Here is a 16,118-nt window from a genome sequence, read left to right as displayed (position 1 = left end):
GGCTCGGCCAGCCCGCAGTGGGTCCTGGGTGCTAGGGCCAGTGCCAGTTAGATAGACCCGCAAAGCAGGTCTCCAGCAGGCCTCTCAGAGATGCAAAGCCATGCTCCCAAATCCATCCACGAAAGGGAGGGTGGAGGAGAGCCCAAAAGCCTGGCCACAGCCTGGCGAAGCCTGGAAAGCAGCGGACTGCAGACCAGCTATGGAGGACACAGTTGCTGGAAACTGTACATTGAACTTGAAGCCACAGTACATGGGTTCAAGTCCCAGCCTCTCTGCCCCTTTGTGGTGCCAGTTTCTTCATCTGCAAAATGCAGATAATAGCAATACATCTGTCACAGGGGCAGGATTCAATCCGTCACTTTGTAAAGCATTACCTGGCACAGAGCTGGTACGATCAGGCCCACATGATGACTTCCATGGACCCTGGGTACTTTTGCTTTCATGGGCCTCTTCGTTCATAAAATGTGTAAACTTCTATTGTACAGGAGTGCTGGTATAAAGACGAATGGAAGCCAAGCTGGATTATAGTCATTGTTTCTTTTGGTTTTAAAAGAAATGAAAACATTTTCATAGGCCTCTAAGTGTATCAGGACTGCTAAGCATCTGACTATAGTGCCTCGTGGAAAACGAGCCCTGGGGCTCCATCCTGTTCACTAATGTAGATGTTACCGTGTCTCTGAAACTGCCCAGGGCTTTGGCCAGTAAGGGCCATCGTCATTCCATTAGGAATGCTCTAACATCCTGCTGTGGACCCAGCATTCCTGCCCTTCTTTGTACTGAATGCCACGCTCCAATGTCAAATTTTCCGGTAGGAGGGCGCCCTCTGGCCTCTTCCTTCTCTCCCTGGGCATCACAGAAGTGTGGGGCTGGCAGGCTCTGCTGTGGGAATGGCGGGCAGAGATCAACCTGGGTGACCGGCTCCTTTAGACCTCAGGGCCCAGGAAGAGGGCTCTGGAGGCAGGATGCCTTCTCCATGCAGCCCTCAGAATGGTAGCAACAGCGTCCCCTAGTGGCCCCCAAACTCCCCCCACGCTGTGCCGGCCTTACCTGCATTCCAAAGCCCCTCCCACCCCCCCATCCAGAGCATAAGGCTTCTGTTCACCTTCTCGTGTTTGTGTTGCTCTAAACCCACCCCCCTCAATTCATACGGGATTTGAACCCAGGAATATAACTAAGCCCGCAACTATCCGCGGTGTGTTCACATGTACCCGAAGCCAATGTTAAACTCTAGATTTGCTGTCTGTGGAAATGCAACGTGAGCCACAAAGGCGAGCCACGTATATAACTTTAAAATACCAGTAAAAGGAAAAGAAACAGATGGAACCAATTTCAATGATATATTTTATTTAACCCAATACATCCAAATATTGTCTTTCCAACAAGTGATCGATATACAATTATTACTGAGATATTTCAGATTTCTTTCATTTGAAGTCTTTGAAATCCAATATATATTTTACACTTACGGTGTATTTCAATTGGAACACTCAATTTTCATTGGAAATACTTATCTGTATTTAGACTTCATAAAATTTACAGATTCACATACCTGCATCTTCCTAACCATACTTAAAAGTTTTTTTAATGACTGAATCAAATAATAGTTTTGAAATTTAAATGTTAATTACTAAAATTTTTAAAAATTAAAAATTCAGTTCTTTAGTTGTACTGTTCACATTTCAAGAGCTCAGAGTCCCATGTGGCTAGTAGCTACTGAATTCGACAGTGCACGGCGACATCATGGCAACAGTGGCAGCAATAAAGCACGCCCTTGTGAAAATAAAGTACACCTCATAATTAACAAATAAGAAGTTACTTATGAACTTAAACACCTAGCCCCAGGGTTTCCCAAATTAGAGCGCACAGAAGACTCACTCAGGGAATTTGTAAGAACTGCAGTTGATGTCCACCCCATACCCAGAGATTCCCCTGTGAAGATGGCCGGAAGTGTGCATTTTGAGGAGACCCAGGCCACGCTTCGAGAGCCATCACACGGTTATCGGGCAGTTGGGCAATCACAGGCATGCGCACCCCGGTTCCCGCTGGTTACGGCACGCACCAGGCACTAAGCTCAGCACTGCCGAAGATGCGTCCACAAGACAAGGCACTGGAGTACGGGGAGAAAAGATCAGTGTAGGTTTCTATTCTTAGTCCTTCCTCCCTATTTTAGCATATGGTTTGTGTAGTTCATATATAATTTAGTATACATATGTTGGGAGAACAAATTTTAAAAATGTTTTGATCAACAGGGGCAAACCCAAAAGGTTTCAGCCCATTGAGTTAAACAGTGGTTCTTGTCTTCAAGAGGCTTCGAGATGGGGAGGTAATGTCTAATGTGGAGAACCATAAAACAGGGTAGAGGGAATACACGCCTTAGGAAAGCTACCGTCGATGTTCTGCCGGAATCAGGAGCCATTATTTCCATCTGGGCTGATGCGGACAACTTGGCAATAAACTATTTGCAGGAACCAAGACTCATCAAAAAAGGACAGACTCCCAGAGGCAAAGGCAGGATGGAAGGCACGGAGAGGGGAGAGGGTGAGTCAATCTCAGAGGAAAGGACAGTGTGACTTCTCTGAGGCAGTGTGGTTATGGAGACACCTACGGAAAGGCAGGCATTTGGACTTAGTGGTGCTGTGATACCGGCCCTGGGTTAATAGAACAGGGGACCCTGGTACAAGAGCTACAGGGCAACTTGACTCAAGTCAGATCCAGCGTGGCTATTCCGGAACATTCAAGAATGACCCCTCTGTGGCCAGCTCAGGCCCTCAATGGTGTTCCGAAGCATCAGTGTCCAGTCGTCCCCCTTCCGCATCGGGGTGCAGCGTGTCTCCTTGAACTCCAGGGCTAGGATCTCCGCAGGGGTCTCTGGGGTCAGCCCAGCAGCCAGGACAGCTTCTGGGAACTTGGCTGCAGAGGCGGGGGCCAGACAGCACCGGGGAAGGCTGTGGGGTGGGGCAGGTGGAACAGGAGGGCAGGCGAGAGACCAGAGGGCCAGACGTGGAAAGGAGAAGGTGAGGAGGGAAGAGGAGAAGGAACGGGGGTGGGCAGGGATAGGGTGGTGCACAGAGAAGAAAGGACAAGAGAGAAAGAGGCAGATGCTGGGTACCTTGAACTTATCTCGACAATGACACTGCCAGGGAAACCGCTGCTCTTTGGGGGAGACCAGCGCCACCACCACCCCTCAGTGGCTGCCCCAGATAGCTATCTCACACCCTCCTCCGGGACCACAGTTCTCAGGGCACAGCTCCACACAGCACCCGTCCTGCTCATGAAAGCCATTTGTGCAGATTCCTATCTCCCCTGCTTGGGGAGGAGGAGGAGGGCCCCCGAAAGCCAGAGTACCCGGTGACCCAGGCGCCCACGGCCCGTACCTGGGCTGCTGCCTGTCTGTCTGCCGGTAATGGTAACTCACGGCCACGGCCGAGTGAGGGCACAGCAGGTACCGGTTCTCTTCCCAACAGCGCCCCATGGTCCGGGTGATGGCCTCATCCGACACCGACTCAGACGTCACTGCCCCTAGAAGCTGACAGGTCCCGGGGTCAGAGGGGTGGGAATCAGGGTCAGGGGAAACCCGGGGAAAGTGACCCAAAACTCACTACATAACATAGGCAGGCAACCCCAGAACTGAGATGGAATCTTCGCACTAAGTCGCTCAGCTTCAGCTCAGAGAAAAATCTGGTTCCCCGTGTTTCCCAGTTTTAAGTCGATTCCCTCAGCCTGGGGGGGAAGGATCCTCTGAGTTTCAGGTCAGTAAATTTCGTTAGGGTTAGCTCATGAATCAGCAAGTTAGTGTATAGTCTTGTTCAACAAATGGACAAAACACAGAAGGTTAAGGGCTTTCAAACATTCCTGGTGCCTTGTCGTTGGTACACCTCTTTCCTGTGGGTTCAAGAACACCTTCCAGTGAGTTCCCACCCAGCCCAGATCACACCTCTTCCAGGAAGCCCCCTCCCAACCCGCAGACGGAGGAAGACTCCCTTCTCATTGCCCCCTCAGTGTGGACGGTTGATCTGATCATTTTCTGAAATTTTTTTGCATGCTATTGATGTGCCCACCACCCTGCATACCCTTCCTGCAGCAGAGACCGCAGCTACCTGTCCCATTAGGGTTCACAGAAGACAGAGAATGTGTTTTCTCTAGCTTTGTATCTCCAACACCTAGCACGTTCCTGGCTTCCCGGAGATATGTGGCATGAAGGAATGAAGGAATGAAGGAGTGAGTGAGTGACGGCTGTTCCAGCAGATGGAAAGTCTCGCACAGGTACAGCCAGGGAGAGAATGAAGCAGGGCGGGATCTGCTGTCTGTTCCTGGAGCACCTCATTTACGTGAGGAGAAGGAACGGGGTATCGAAACAAGCCACTGACTGGATAAGTTGATGTTTGGTTGTGTTATGATCTGAATGTTTGCCCCCCCCCCCAAATTCATACGTGAAAAACTTAATCCCAATGTGAGGGTGTCTGAAGGTGGGACTTTGGGGAGGTAACTAGGTCCTGAGGATGGCGCTCTCGTGAATGGAATTAGTGTCTTTATAAGAGGCCCTCTGAGAGCTAGCTACCTGTCTTTCCACCATGTGGGGCTATGACGACACATCGACCGTCTGCCACTTGTATGGAAGTTGCTCCCACCAGAACCCAATGACGCCGGCACCCTGATCTCAGACTTCTGGCGTCCAGAACTGTGAGAGATCGATCTGTTGTTTATAAGTCACCCAGTCTCTGGTACTTTGGTCGAGCAACTCCAACTAAAACAGGTTGCATCACGAAAAACATTAAGATTCCACTCCGGTCTGCACGGGTGGCTAAGCCCAGAGAACTGTATCCAGTTCTGGGAACAACCCTGTAAGACAGTCATTGACTGGGCAAAATGAGGTCACATAAGAGACAGCTAAAGGAACCGGGACGACAGAGAAATGGGGATTCTCTTCAAATACAGGAATCACACGGCTCCCCAGTGAGCAGGCTGGAAGGAGGGAATTCCGGCTCAACACACGGAATTTCTCACGATGAGAGCTGGTGTGAGGTAGTGAGGTCCTGGTCAATGGCCATACAGTCTGGATGACTTGGTGGCACGCGGTAGAGAAAATTAAAGGCAACATTGGCCATATAAAATCCTTTTCCTTAATGTAAAATGAGTGGACCATCACCAGGTGGTATTAAAATAAAAGCAAACAGGGCACCTGGGTGGCTCAGACAGTTAAACGTCCAACTCTTGATTTCGGCTCAGGTCATAATCTCAGGGGCGTGAGATTAAGCCCTACCTCCATGCTGAGTGTGGAGATTCTCTCCCTCTGCTTCTGTTTTCCCCCACCCCCGGCCACTTGCACACATGCTCTCTCTCAAAAATAAATAAATAAATAAATAAATAAATAAATAAATAAATAAATAAAACCAATCTTTCCTAACTAGGTTCCTACCACTCTGAAGAAATAAAATTTCTCCTTTTCCTTTTAAAAAGAAAGAAAACTCAAGAGGATAATGGTCTCTGTTCCTACTGGATAGGCAAAATGGCTGCCAATTGTTGCTACTGCTGAAAATCAACAACAATAAATAAAAATAATAATTGATAATGTACTGGGCCCTGTATTTCCAGGCAGTATACAAAGTGCTTAATTATTTGACTTCAGTCTTCAACAGTGACAGGCATTATCATTAGTCCCACTTTACATATGAGGAAACTGAGGCACAGAGTTTAAGAAATGGACCGAAGTTTTCACGGCCGGCTTGGAGCCAAGCCCAGTCTGACTCTAAACCAATGCTCTCTATTGTGCCTCCTCATTCAATAAATTAATCCATAGAAAGTGACTGCAAAGGTGCCCGGCCTCATTGAGGTGCTCAAGAAACAGGTGCCCTCTTCCCTTAACCAGATTTCCAAACCCAAGTTGGGTTTCATGGCTGCCCCCTTTGCTTTCTCTGTGGTGCGTGAGTGGTGACTGACCTTGCTGTGCAGTTCCTTGGGTAGACTCGTGCTCTGGGTCCTTTCAAACTGCTCCATGAGGGCTCTCGTCCCCTGGCTGTCAGAGCCCGACAGCAGCCAGAAGATCCTTTCCATGTTGTAGGGCACCTGGGCAGGAAGCAGGGTGCCAGGGGCCACACTGATCTCAGCCCTTGTCCATCCCCACCCAGTCAACACCTGGGCCAGGTGCACACTTCCCCACAGGTCCTACCTGAATGTCCATAGCTGATGCCAAGGTTGGTTCGACGGCCTCGGACAGAGAGAAGTCTCCCCGCTGCACAGTCCTGTGGATGATGTCATTGCGGTTCACCGCCACGACCAGGCGGATGGGCAGGCCCATCTTCTGGGCAATGCACCCCGCTGAGGAAAAGAGAGGAGACTAAAGCTTTCTCAGACATGACGCCCAAAGTACAAGAAATAAAAGGAAATTTAGATAAAATGGACTTCATCAAAATTAAGAAACTTTTGTGCTTTTTGAAGATTTTGATTTGTGCTTCAAAGGACACGATCAAGAAAATGAAAAGGCAGCTCACTGAATGAGAAAAAACATTTGCAGATCATATATCTGATAAAGGACTTGCATACGGAGTATGTAAATAACTCTTACAACTCAACAATAAAAATACGAACGGCCCAATTTAAAAATGGCCAAAAGACTTGGACAAACATTTCTCCAGAAGATATACACATGGCCAGTGAGAACATAAAAGATACTCAACATCAGGAAAATAGAAACCAAAGTCATAGTGATACACCATTGCACGTCCAGTAGGACGGCTAGAATCAAGGCGCTGGTGGGGCTGTGGAGAGATTGGGACCCTCATACATTGCTGAAGGGAATATAAAATGGTGCAGCTGTTCTGGAAAAGTCTGACAGTTCCTCAAAAAGTTAAGCATAGAGTTACCATGTGACCCAGAAATTCCACTCCTAGTACACTCAGGAGAAATGAAGATACAGGTCCACACAAAAACTTATACACCAACGTTTGCAGCAACACTGTTCATAATAGTTACAAAATTGAAGCGATCCAAATGTCTAATAACTGATGAATGGATAACGAAATGTGCTATATGCACACAATGGAATATTATTCAGCCCGAGGAAAGAACGAAGTACTGATACAGGCTACGATATCCAGGAAACTTGAAAACATATTAAGTGAAAGAAGCCAGACATAAAAGTCACATACCGTATGATTCTATTTATATAAAATGTCTAGAATAGGCAAATCAATAGAGACAAAATAGATCAATGGTTGCCTAGACCTGGGGAGATGAGGGGAAGCGGGGAGTCACTGCTAAAGGGAACAGGGTTTCTTTCCTATGTGATGAGAATGTTCTGAATTGGCTGTGGGGGTGGCTGTACCAAACTGCACGTATACTAAGAACTATTCGGTTGTACCGTTTAAATGGGTGAATTGTATAGGATGTGAATCGTGTAACAATAAAGCTGTCACTCACTCTCACACACACACACACATACACACACACACACACAGGAAAGAAGAGGAGATGTTACTGTCCCCTGATACTCTCCTCCACCCCCACGTCTCTCCCTCCTTCCCTCTCTCTCTCACATACAAACCACCAGGCACACATGCTCGCTACCACTTGCAGAAGAGAAAATGAAGGTTCTGGAAGGATGAAATGACCCACCCCAAGCCTGCTGAGTGGCACATGCACATGCGCTTGCCCCCACTCCCCCAACTCAGCCTCCTAGAAGCAGCACCTTCGGATACCCTGCCCCTCCTGGAGAGGCCCCTCGGGAGGGAGGACAGAGCAGTGCCCTCCGCCCACCCACCCAGCAGTTCCTGTTTGCAGGGAACAAACAAGGAATTGCTCCCCCTGGGGGAGGGAGAGTGCGAAAACGTAGTCACTTAGGGAGGCTTTACATACTTCCACAAATGGTTCATCTCTGGTGGGTCGTCGAGAGCATTTAAGGATCATCACACCACCCCAACGTTGCTCTGAATTTTGCAAAGCACTTTTCACTCGATCTGCATGCTATCCATGTACGGAGGATGCTCAGGGAGCCCAGGGGCTCCATTCACACAGCTAGCTCCTGATGGAGCAGAGAGCAACAGGAGCACTCTGCAAAACTGCGCGTCGTGCCAGCCACTGTGGAAGGGCACAACGGGGAGCGCGGTGGGCTCTCCCCCATGCGGGTGAAGATGGCTGAGCTATCCTTGCCTAACTGCCAGCCCCGTTCTTCCCATCCCCGTGGCAGTGGAGGAAGTCAGGAAGACTCTGGGGCCACTAAGATGATTTCACGGTCTCAGTCTCACGGAAGCCATCCCTGGCGCCCATCAGAAGCAATGCCACCGACAGAACTATCAGAAACAGGCCGTTAGGAGGCAGCCTCACAAGTTCCCGAGGACACAGACTCTGGGGCCAGCCTGCGGCGTGCTCATCCTGGCTCTGTCCCTGACCGCTGTGTACACAACAGCAAGCTGGCTCCCTTCTCTGTGCCTCCACTTCCTCATTAGTAAGTGGAGACAACAGTACCGTCCTCACAGGCGCACGTGAGTGGTCAATAAGTTGATCCGTGAGAAGCACTTAGAGGGGTGCCTGACGAGTAGGAAGTGCTGGAAACATGTTTATTGTTATTATAGAAGATGATTTTAACGCCACGCAGCGGCATAGCTCTTCACCTGTACAAAGTTCACAGACATGTGGGAAGGATCTTACTTACACTCGACAGTAGCCCGGAGAGATAGGATAAGCTATCCAAGATTGCTTTTATAGCCGAGCAGCTGGGTCGAAGGGACTGCCCCAGGGCCATTCAGCTGGGGCCAGAACCCTAAGTCCAGACCTCTTTCCACCTCACACGGTCCCGGGTAGTGATTCTAGGGGTGGGAACATGTTGTGCCAGTTGTCCTCATAGTAGACAGCTGGCTGAGGCTGGGAGTGAAGTCCACCTCTCTGGAGGCAGGCACAGGCAGGCCAGCACAGTGGCTGAACCTTGACCGCATCTCTCCACACGCTCCTGAGTGGGGTTAGCCCATCCTTCCCTCCTGCAGCAAGAGGCCGGGATGCCCTCCCAGGGAGGGAGGGGGAAGTATGCTGGGGGCTTCTTCTGTGCGGTTGCCTGTCACCTTCAGAGCAAGGGCTCAAACTTTCTCCTCACAGTTGCAGCCGAAGGGCAGCTGGAAGGACAAGGACCACAGGCATTTTTCTGGAACGCCCATTTCTGCCCAGGGGTCTCCTTACCTGCAAGGTTACCGGCAGCCCCTGTTGGCACAACCACCTCCACGGGGGGCAGGGGGTGCGTGTCTAAGGATGACGCACAGTGGAAATAAGCGAAGAAGTGGTGGGCCATTTGCACGAGGACCCGGGACCAGTTGATTGAATTCAGACTCATCAGATTGTGCTTCTTGACAAAAGCCACGTCAGCAAACACGGCCTTGATGGGCTCATCAAGCTCATCGCTGTTGCCCTCCACTGTCAGGAGAGAGAGGGGAGGGCAGCTATCAGGAGCAGGAAGAACCCCCAGGAGCCGGCATTCGCCTGCAACAAGGCCCTCCCACACTGGGCCCATCCAGCCGGGACCTTCCCTTGGCCTTGGTTTCTGCCCTCCCATGTCTTGGCCTGGCTTTCTAGACTCGAAATTAAGCAACTCAAGAGAAGACACCATGTGTCATATTCTTGTGGTCATACTTCCAACATTTCTCCCATTATACGAAATTAGACATAAATTGTCAACCTTCTGGGATGTTGGGAGAAGGACTCTCTTTGTAGTCCACGCCTACCTGCCCCATTCTCCAGGAGCAAGGAGAGATGGTTTTTGAGGCTATGAGGTGGCTAGAGGCTGACCCTTTCTTTACTCCACAGTCCTCTACTAGGGCTTGGGGGAAAGGGTCACTGCTTCCACATGTTCTGCCCTTCTCTCCGTTAGATCACAGAGAGACATTCTGCTCTCTGCTCCCACGTGGTAGGCAAGCTGGCATGGACCTTTCCTCCTTGAGCTGGGTGTGGACACAGTTTAATTTACGGATGAATTAGGGGGTAAATTTATGGGTGAGTTGGCTTCTAGTCCAAGTTGCACTCCTCAATCCAGCCCAACTAACAATCAAGCCAATATTGATCTCTTATCTGAAACCTGGGTCTATTTCTCCACTGGACCCAAACTTGAAAGAGAGGGCTAAGATTTGCCACAGAGAGTGCCAGAGTCGGCCCAAGGTTCTTATTCATTCCACCCTTCGTACTGTAGAGGAGCAATGAGGCCATGGGGCTGACCCTAGATCCCCACGCCCGTGGGCTGTTTGCTGGGCTCTAGGAAAAGATTCCCTGCTCTGCAGATGGAGCCACAGGAAGGAAATACGCCATGAGGGAAATGAGCCTTAGGACTGGAAAGGCAGAGCAGAGAACGCAAAGAACCTGGGTCTCCACTGAGGGGCTGCTGAGTCACTGAATCAGCTATTCACCTCCCACCTCTAGACTTCCAGTTATAGAAGCTGGAAAATATTCTTGTTCAAGCTGGTTGGAGTTAGATTTTCTGTTACTTCCAGCCTAAAATATCCCAAATAATGTATAACTAGCACTTGCTGGTTATTCTGTGCTTAAGAATCACCAAATATAAAATATATATGAAAATTAACGACTTTAAAAAACACCACTGTCCAACACACAACAATCCAGGTGGCCCATCCCTACTCCCTGAGCTCCCTGGTCTAAGGGAGAAGACATGTCCGCTTTTAGCTCTGGAACAAACACACATCCTCCTAGAAACCAAATCAGAGGATTCTAGAAAGGAAAGGAAGGACCTGAATAGTGCTATTTACAAACAAAAATTAATTTCTTTAAAGTCCGCTGTCCTATTTTCTTGAAGCTCAGAACAGGTACAAAACAGAAAAGCCCCTTGGGCTCCAGCAAGAAGACATTTATGACCTATTGCACTCATCACCATCCACATTTCTACTACACTTCTACAAATGGGTACCGTTCTCCACTCCGTGATCAGGAACTGATCCACTTAAACACAAGCCCTTAGGTAAAAGCCTTCTAACATCTGGTATAAGGCAAGAAGGGAGTAGGTGGCAGAACGGAGGTACAAAATGTTATTCTCTGCTTCGATTCTAGGCAAAAACAGCCTTAGATCCATGACTAGCAATTTTAGTGCTTAGGGTATAATAGAGACCCTCGGGAGCCCAGATACCATACATCAAAATTTTGCCATCGGCGCGGGAAAATACAGCCAAATATGGGCAACCACCAACGTTAACCTGTAAGATTTTCCAACACCTGCATTAGCGAAACCCAGAACTTTTCACTGGAATATGTAGGTGCTTATTAAAGAAAAGAGTAGAAGGAGCTTTTTGCTTGCTTTTGAACCAACGGATGACGGATCTTCACGCTACCCCCATGGATGGTTTGTTTGCACTTTGTTTTTTGCTGTTTGCCCCTTGACAGAACTGGTGTTCTATGAAAACATCCTCTGTGGGATTATACCAGGAGGCCAGGCGAGTTGTAGGAGGAAAGCCTTCTGCCACTACATTTGCTCTCCTGCTAATGAGTGACCGAATCAAGCCAGGCCTCCCGGACTTTCCCAAGGCCACAGTGTGCAAAACCTCACCGAGACCCCTTACTCCTCATATCCCCACCCCTACTTCGGGGCTACCTGGGGTCTAGCTAGGTGTGAAGAGTGGCTATAAGAGTGTACAGCTCCACTCAAGCTCTCTCTGCCTTTCTAGAGTCTCGATTTCTACAGAATAGATGCCCTGACATTACAGGAGATCGTGTTTTCTTTTTTTGCTTTTCTGCAAGTACAAAATGCCAAAATTCATGGTGTGGCTCAGGAAGAGGTGTCTCCAGCAATGGGTACTACTGAGTAATTTCCTAGACCTGCTAACCAAAAGCATGACTTAGTTGTTTCCATACCATAAGGGAGGGCATGAGCTATTAACATGTAAGGACACAGTCTTTTTAAAATAATTATTTAACAGGCTTCATGCCCTCTAAAGTTCAGTGTCCTGGAACAAAACCCGAGTCACTTGGCTCGGGCTACGGGTCTGGTGGCTGCCTGTATATAGGGCACCGGTAGGTTGAATCTGCACAGAGCTGGCATTCTTTGGGGCTATGGTGTTCACCTGACACTGCAGTATGTACATGGTCAGTAATGGTTTATGCGCTTGTCACCTCCAATAGCGTAGGAAACCGTGTTGCCAAGAGCTTGCCCAGAGCTGAGTCAAGGCATGTACCGACCTCATGACTGATGAAGGAAGGGAGGGACAGAGAAAAAGCTGGAGGAAAGATGGTCAACTAATCAATTGGCCAGTTGTATTCCATTGTAGTCCAGCCCATCTCCCAAAATAGACGCACTCAAGGTGGCCATGCTTCCCCTGGAGGCTCCATCCCAGCGCTCACCTCCAAACACGTGGACGTTCTCGCTCAGCACCGTGGTCATCTGGAGCTCTTGAATCTTCGTGCAGTGACCCTGGGGCAGCAGAACGATGATGTCTATGTTCTTTGCCCCTTGAACACTCTCAATGGCAGCACTCCCAGTGTCCCCAGACGTTCCTGGATGGGAAGAAAAAATAACGCTCCCCTTTAGAACAAGGGAGATGGAAAAGGAAAGAAATGGTCCCTAAAGCATTGCTGTCACAGGAGGCAATGGCTACTTCAAATACCTGCAGAGTTGGGACCTCGTGCTTAATCCGGGGTCCGTTAACCTCCCAGAGGCCCAGGGACAGAAATCAGGACATCTGTGAACATGGTACCATATACTCTTACATATTTTGTGTACTTAAAATATTATTCTGAGAAGGTTCCATAGCCTCCACCAGACTGTCAAAGGGGTCCGTGGCACAGGAAAAGGTGACGAACCCTGCTCTCGAAGAACCAGTAACACACACTCCTTGAGACATCCATGCGGAGCTCTCTGTGGGTAGATAGCGGCACGTCAGGGGACCTACGGGGCTCGGGCCGTCATGCCTGCCATGCACACCTACAACCACGGTGACGTGCTTCTCCTCCTTCTCCAGGAAGTACTGCAGGAACCGTGCTGTGCAGCACAGGGACAGGTCCTTAAACGCGTACGTGGCCCCATGCCACAGCTCCAGCACGTTCAACCCGTCCCTCAGCCTGGACAGATGGACCACCTCTCTGCGGCGGAATCTGCGGAAGGCTTGGTCGATCAGATCTGTGCGGGGAGAGGGGCGGGACAGTGGAGGAAGGCCATTAGCTCTGCCTCAGCTTCTCTCTCCATCTCTTTACACTTTTAAATGCCAGGTTTCTATCTCCTGCTGCCAGGTAAGAGACTATGGACAAAGAAGACTATGTATGAATAGAATTACTCAATCCTAGGAAAAAGTCTGAACAGACACGAACCACACTGTTCATAGATTCCTCAGTGTGATGCCCCCCAGAGAAGAGAAATAGTATAAAACTTCCATTTTTTTACTTTCTAAACTTCATCATTTGGATTTCTTGTGTGCGCGTATGCCAGTAGAGAGGTTCAAGTCCACAACTATGCAACAAACAAGTCAATGTCTCATCTCTTCTAATGTTCCTTCCTAAAGACCAGACGTTGTTTGTTTTTGCTATACTAAATTTCACACCTGTGATACCAGAATCTTGGGATGGTTCACATATAATCCTACCTAAGGGAGGTCACCGTAGGTAGTGCTTCTTGAACTTTCATAGACAAACCAATCACCTAGGATCTTAAAATGCAGATTCTGGCTCAGTAGGCCTGAGGAAGGCTGAGAACTCTAATGAGTGCCCAGGCAATGCCAACAGTGCCATCAGACCACATTCTTGAGCGGTCCTCTTCTTCCCAGCCCTAAACTCTCACCATCACATGGTGGATTAGTTCCCATGTTTGGCCCATGGACCAGCAGCACTAGTGTTATCTAGATACTCAGCAGGAATGCAGAGTCTCAGGCCCCACCCCAGACCCACTGAATCAGAATCTGCATTTTAACAGGATCCCCAGGGAGAATCCAGGGGCATATTCCAGTTTGAGAGGACAATCTCCACATCCCTTCTGAAATTACCATTCAAGGAAATAGAACAGTAATCTGAGGGTCCAGATGCTTTATATACAGGTAGGAAATACCCCAACATTCAAGCATCTCAGGATGTTGGCGAAGTCTCTAGTCTTGAAGAGGTTTTTGAAAAATAAACTAAAGGAAAAAAACATTCTCTGCAGATCATGGTGGCATTCATTTCACTGGAGATGGAAAGTGGAATGGTTGAACTCTTTGGGGATATTTCTATTTCTGGGATTCAAGAATCTGGGAAAAAACTCCAATGTTTGGGAAATAGGACTAGAAACCTCCTAGGGGTGAAGCAATGGATTTGCAGCTCTGTGGGGGACTGGACAGGCAGGGGAGTGAGGTGGGAGAGCAGGGAGGCTGGGGGATGCTTACCGTTTAAGACATCTCTTGGAATGAGCTCAGGACCAATGAAGAGAGTGCACAGCTCCTTCACCAGGCTGGGGTAGGAAAGCGCACTCCACTGACGCAGGGTCTCTATGTCCAGCTGTGGGAGCTCCTCGGGCATGAAGAGACCTCCGTCGGGAGCATAGCCAGAGAAGAGGGCCCCCTCAAAGTCGACCCGTGGGGCCATTCCCCGAGTGCTGACATACCACATGATCCTGGTGGCCTGCAGAGGGAACAGTCCCAGAGGCACCTCATCTCCAAGCTCAGTACCCCACAGGAAGAAGCTGAAGCGTACACAGAACCCTCAGCTAGCCCCTGGGCCACCACTCATGGAGGTAAGCATCCCAGCCTGAGAGACTGGAGCCCAGTCGAGTCTCATGCCAGCTTCACCGGGGACTGGCCAAATCATGACCTTTCCAGTCAAAATGAGGCAAATTCACTGACCTTAGGAGAGGGGGTACCAAGTCATGCCAGGAAAGGAAAACGTTTGGTCCTCACTGTCAAGGAATAAGGGAACTGGGAAAAGATCAGAGCAATAAGGCAGCCGCCATTTTGATAGGCCTCTTGATAAGGAGAGGACCACCACAGTTGGTTATACACCTTTTGAGAGATACCGGGGTCCACTAAGGCTCAAAAAGTAACCACCTTCCACGCTTATACAGCATTGTTGCCTATAACCTAGTGGTTCCTCACTCCGGTAGTTTGTTGAAATCAACTTGGGAGCTTGTAAAAAAATACTGCTCCCTGGGACCCTCCCTGGATCAATAAGATTAGAACCTCTGTATGAGAGGCTCCGTGGGTGAAGCTATTGGGCAGCCAGGGTTAAGAATACAGTAACCAACTTGCCCCACTTTGCCCAGGACCTTCTCAGTTTTAAAACTGGAAGTCCCGTGTCCCAAGAAACCCCTCAGTGCCAGACAAACTAGAACGGTTTGGTCATCCTAGTTGAGAACCAGCGCCCTACCTCTCAGGCTAATCCTGGAATCATTTGAAGTGCTGGCAAGTTACTCTTAAGACTGTCTAGCCAAGGCTAACTGGCCTGTGTGGATTCAGGACTCTGGGGTCCTGGGGAGGGGGAGTGTCCAAGGCCTGACTCTGGTCACAATGCCACATGGGTTAGGTTCCCAGGAAGCAGGTGCCGGGTCAGGGAGCTGAGCTTGATCGCTGAATACCTTTCCCTGGCTCATGCAGGTGAATTCAGAAGCTCTGGTTTTAAAGCCCCAAGGCCAGGAAACATTTCAGGAAGGGCCAGCAGGTAAAGAAATTTTCTGACAAAAGGTGGGGCAGGGCAGGGACCTGGACCCGAGGGGCTGAGCCCCTGGCCACTGATCGCATGCAGACAGACAGCCCTCCTCGGGGTGGAGGCCCCAGCAGGCTCAAGTAGGCCCCGGCCTCTCTGAGGTCACCGGGCACCTGTCCTCCTGCTCACCAGGCCCTGGGTCAGGAAAGGAGGTTTTGATAAGGCCTGCAGGATAAGGCAGCCTCTGAAAACACGGCGGACTTCTCAGGTTCCCGCTCTCCGGGTACTGCAGAAACCCTACGCAAGGTGCAAAGCCTGGAACCCTCCCAGGTTCCTCTGGGTCGAGCAGAGCGCCGCGGCTGGAGGTTACAGAAGCGGCCGCGAAAACGACACAGCCACGCGGAACTCAACCGCGAGTTCAAGTGCGCAGATAAACCGCTACCGATGACTCCCGGGGTGGGGGGGAGGGCGCCGCGATCGCCGGAAGAGGACGCGGGCAGGGGCCCTGCGGCCGGCCTGCGTGCTGGGATCGCCGCGGGGGC

At 49.8% G+C, this 16,118-nt stretch overlaps 1 protein-coding gene across 4 annotated transcripts in view; it reads right to left on the bottom strand.

Annotated features, from left to right (window-relative positions):
• Window positions 1–1,323: 1,323 nt before the first annotated feature.
• The window catches only part of THNSL2 (threonine synthase like 2), a 26,987-nt gene continuing 12,192 nt past the window's right edge, over window positions 1,324–16,118 (bottom strand). The window contains exons 1-9 of one of the 4 annotated variants that reach the window (XM_034659489.1): window positions 15,766–16,011; window positions 14,325–14,559; window positions 12,899–13,093; window positions 12,319–12,471; window positions 9,166–9,396; window positions 6,167–6,315; window positions 5,938–6,063; window positions 3,375–3,526; window positions 1,324–2,945 (exon numbers count right to left, since the gene is read on the bottom strand). In XM_034659489.1, coding sequence (XP_034515380.1) covers window positions 2,735–2,945; window positions 3,375–3,526; window positions 5,938–6,063; window positions 6,167–6,315; window positions 9,166–9,396; window positions 12,319–12,471; window positions 12,899–13,093; window positions 14,325–14,547 — 1,440 coding nt within the window. In that variant the 5' untranslated portion in view covers window positions 14,548–14,559; window positions 15,766–16,011 and the 3' untranslated portion in view covers window positions 1,324–2,734. Of the gene's footprint in view, window positions 2,946–3,374; window positions 3,527–5,937; window positions 6,064–6,166; window positions 6,316–9,165; window positions 9,397–12,318; window positions 12,472–12,898; window positions 13,094–14,324; window positions 14,560–14,780; window positions 16,012–16,118 lie in introns of those variants that run through there. The other 3 variants (XM_019802885.2, XM_034659490.1, XM_034659491.1) reach the window with 3 other exon arrangements.

The sequence above is a fragment of the Ailuropoda melanoleuca genome, chromosome 4 (assembly GCF_002007445.2).
Source record: "Ailuropoda melanoleuca isolate Jingjing chromosome 4, ASM200744v2, whole genome shotgun sequence".
NCBI lineage: Eukaryota > Metazoa > Chordata > Mammalia > Carnivora > Ursidae > Ailuropoda > Ailuropoda melanoleuca.
The sequence above is the reverse complement of the archived record's forward strand: the minus strand, read 5'-3'. Positions and strand labels throughout refer to the sequence as shown.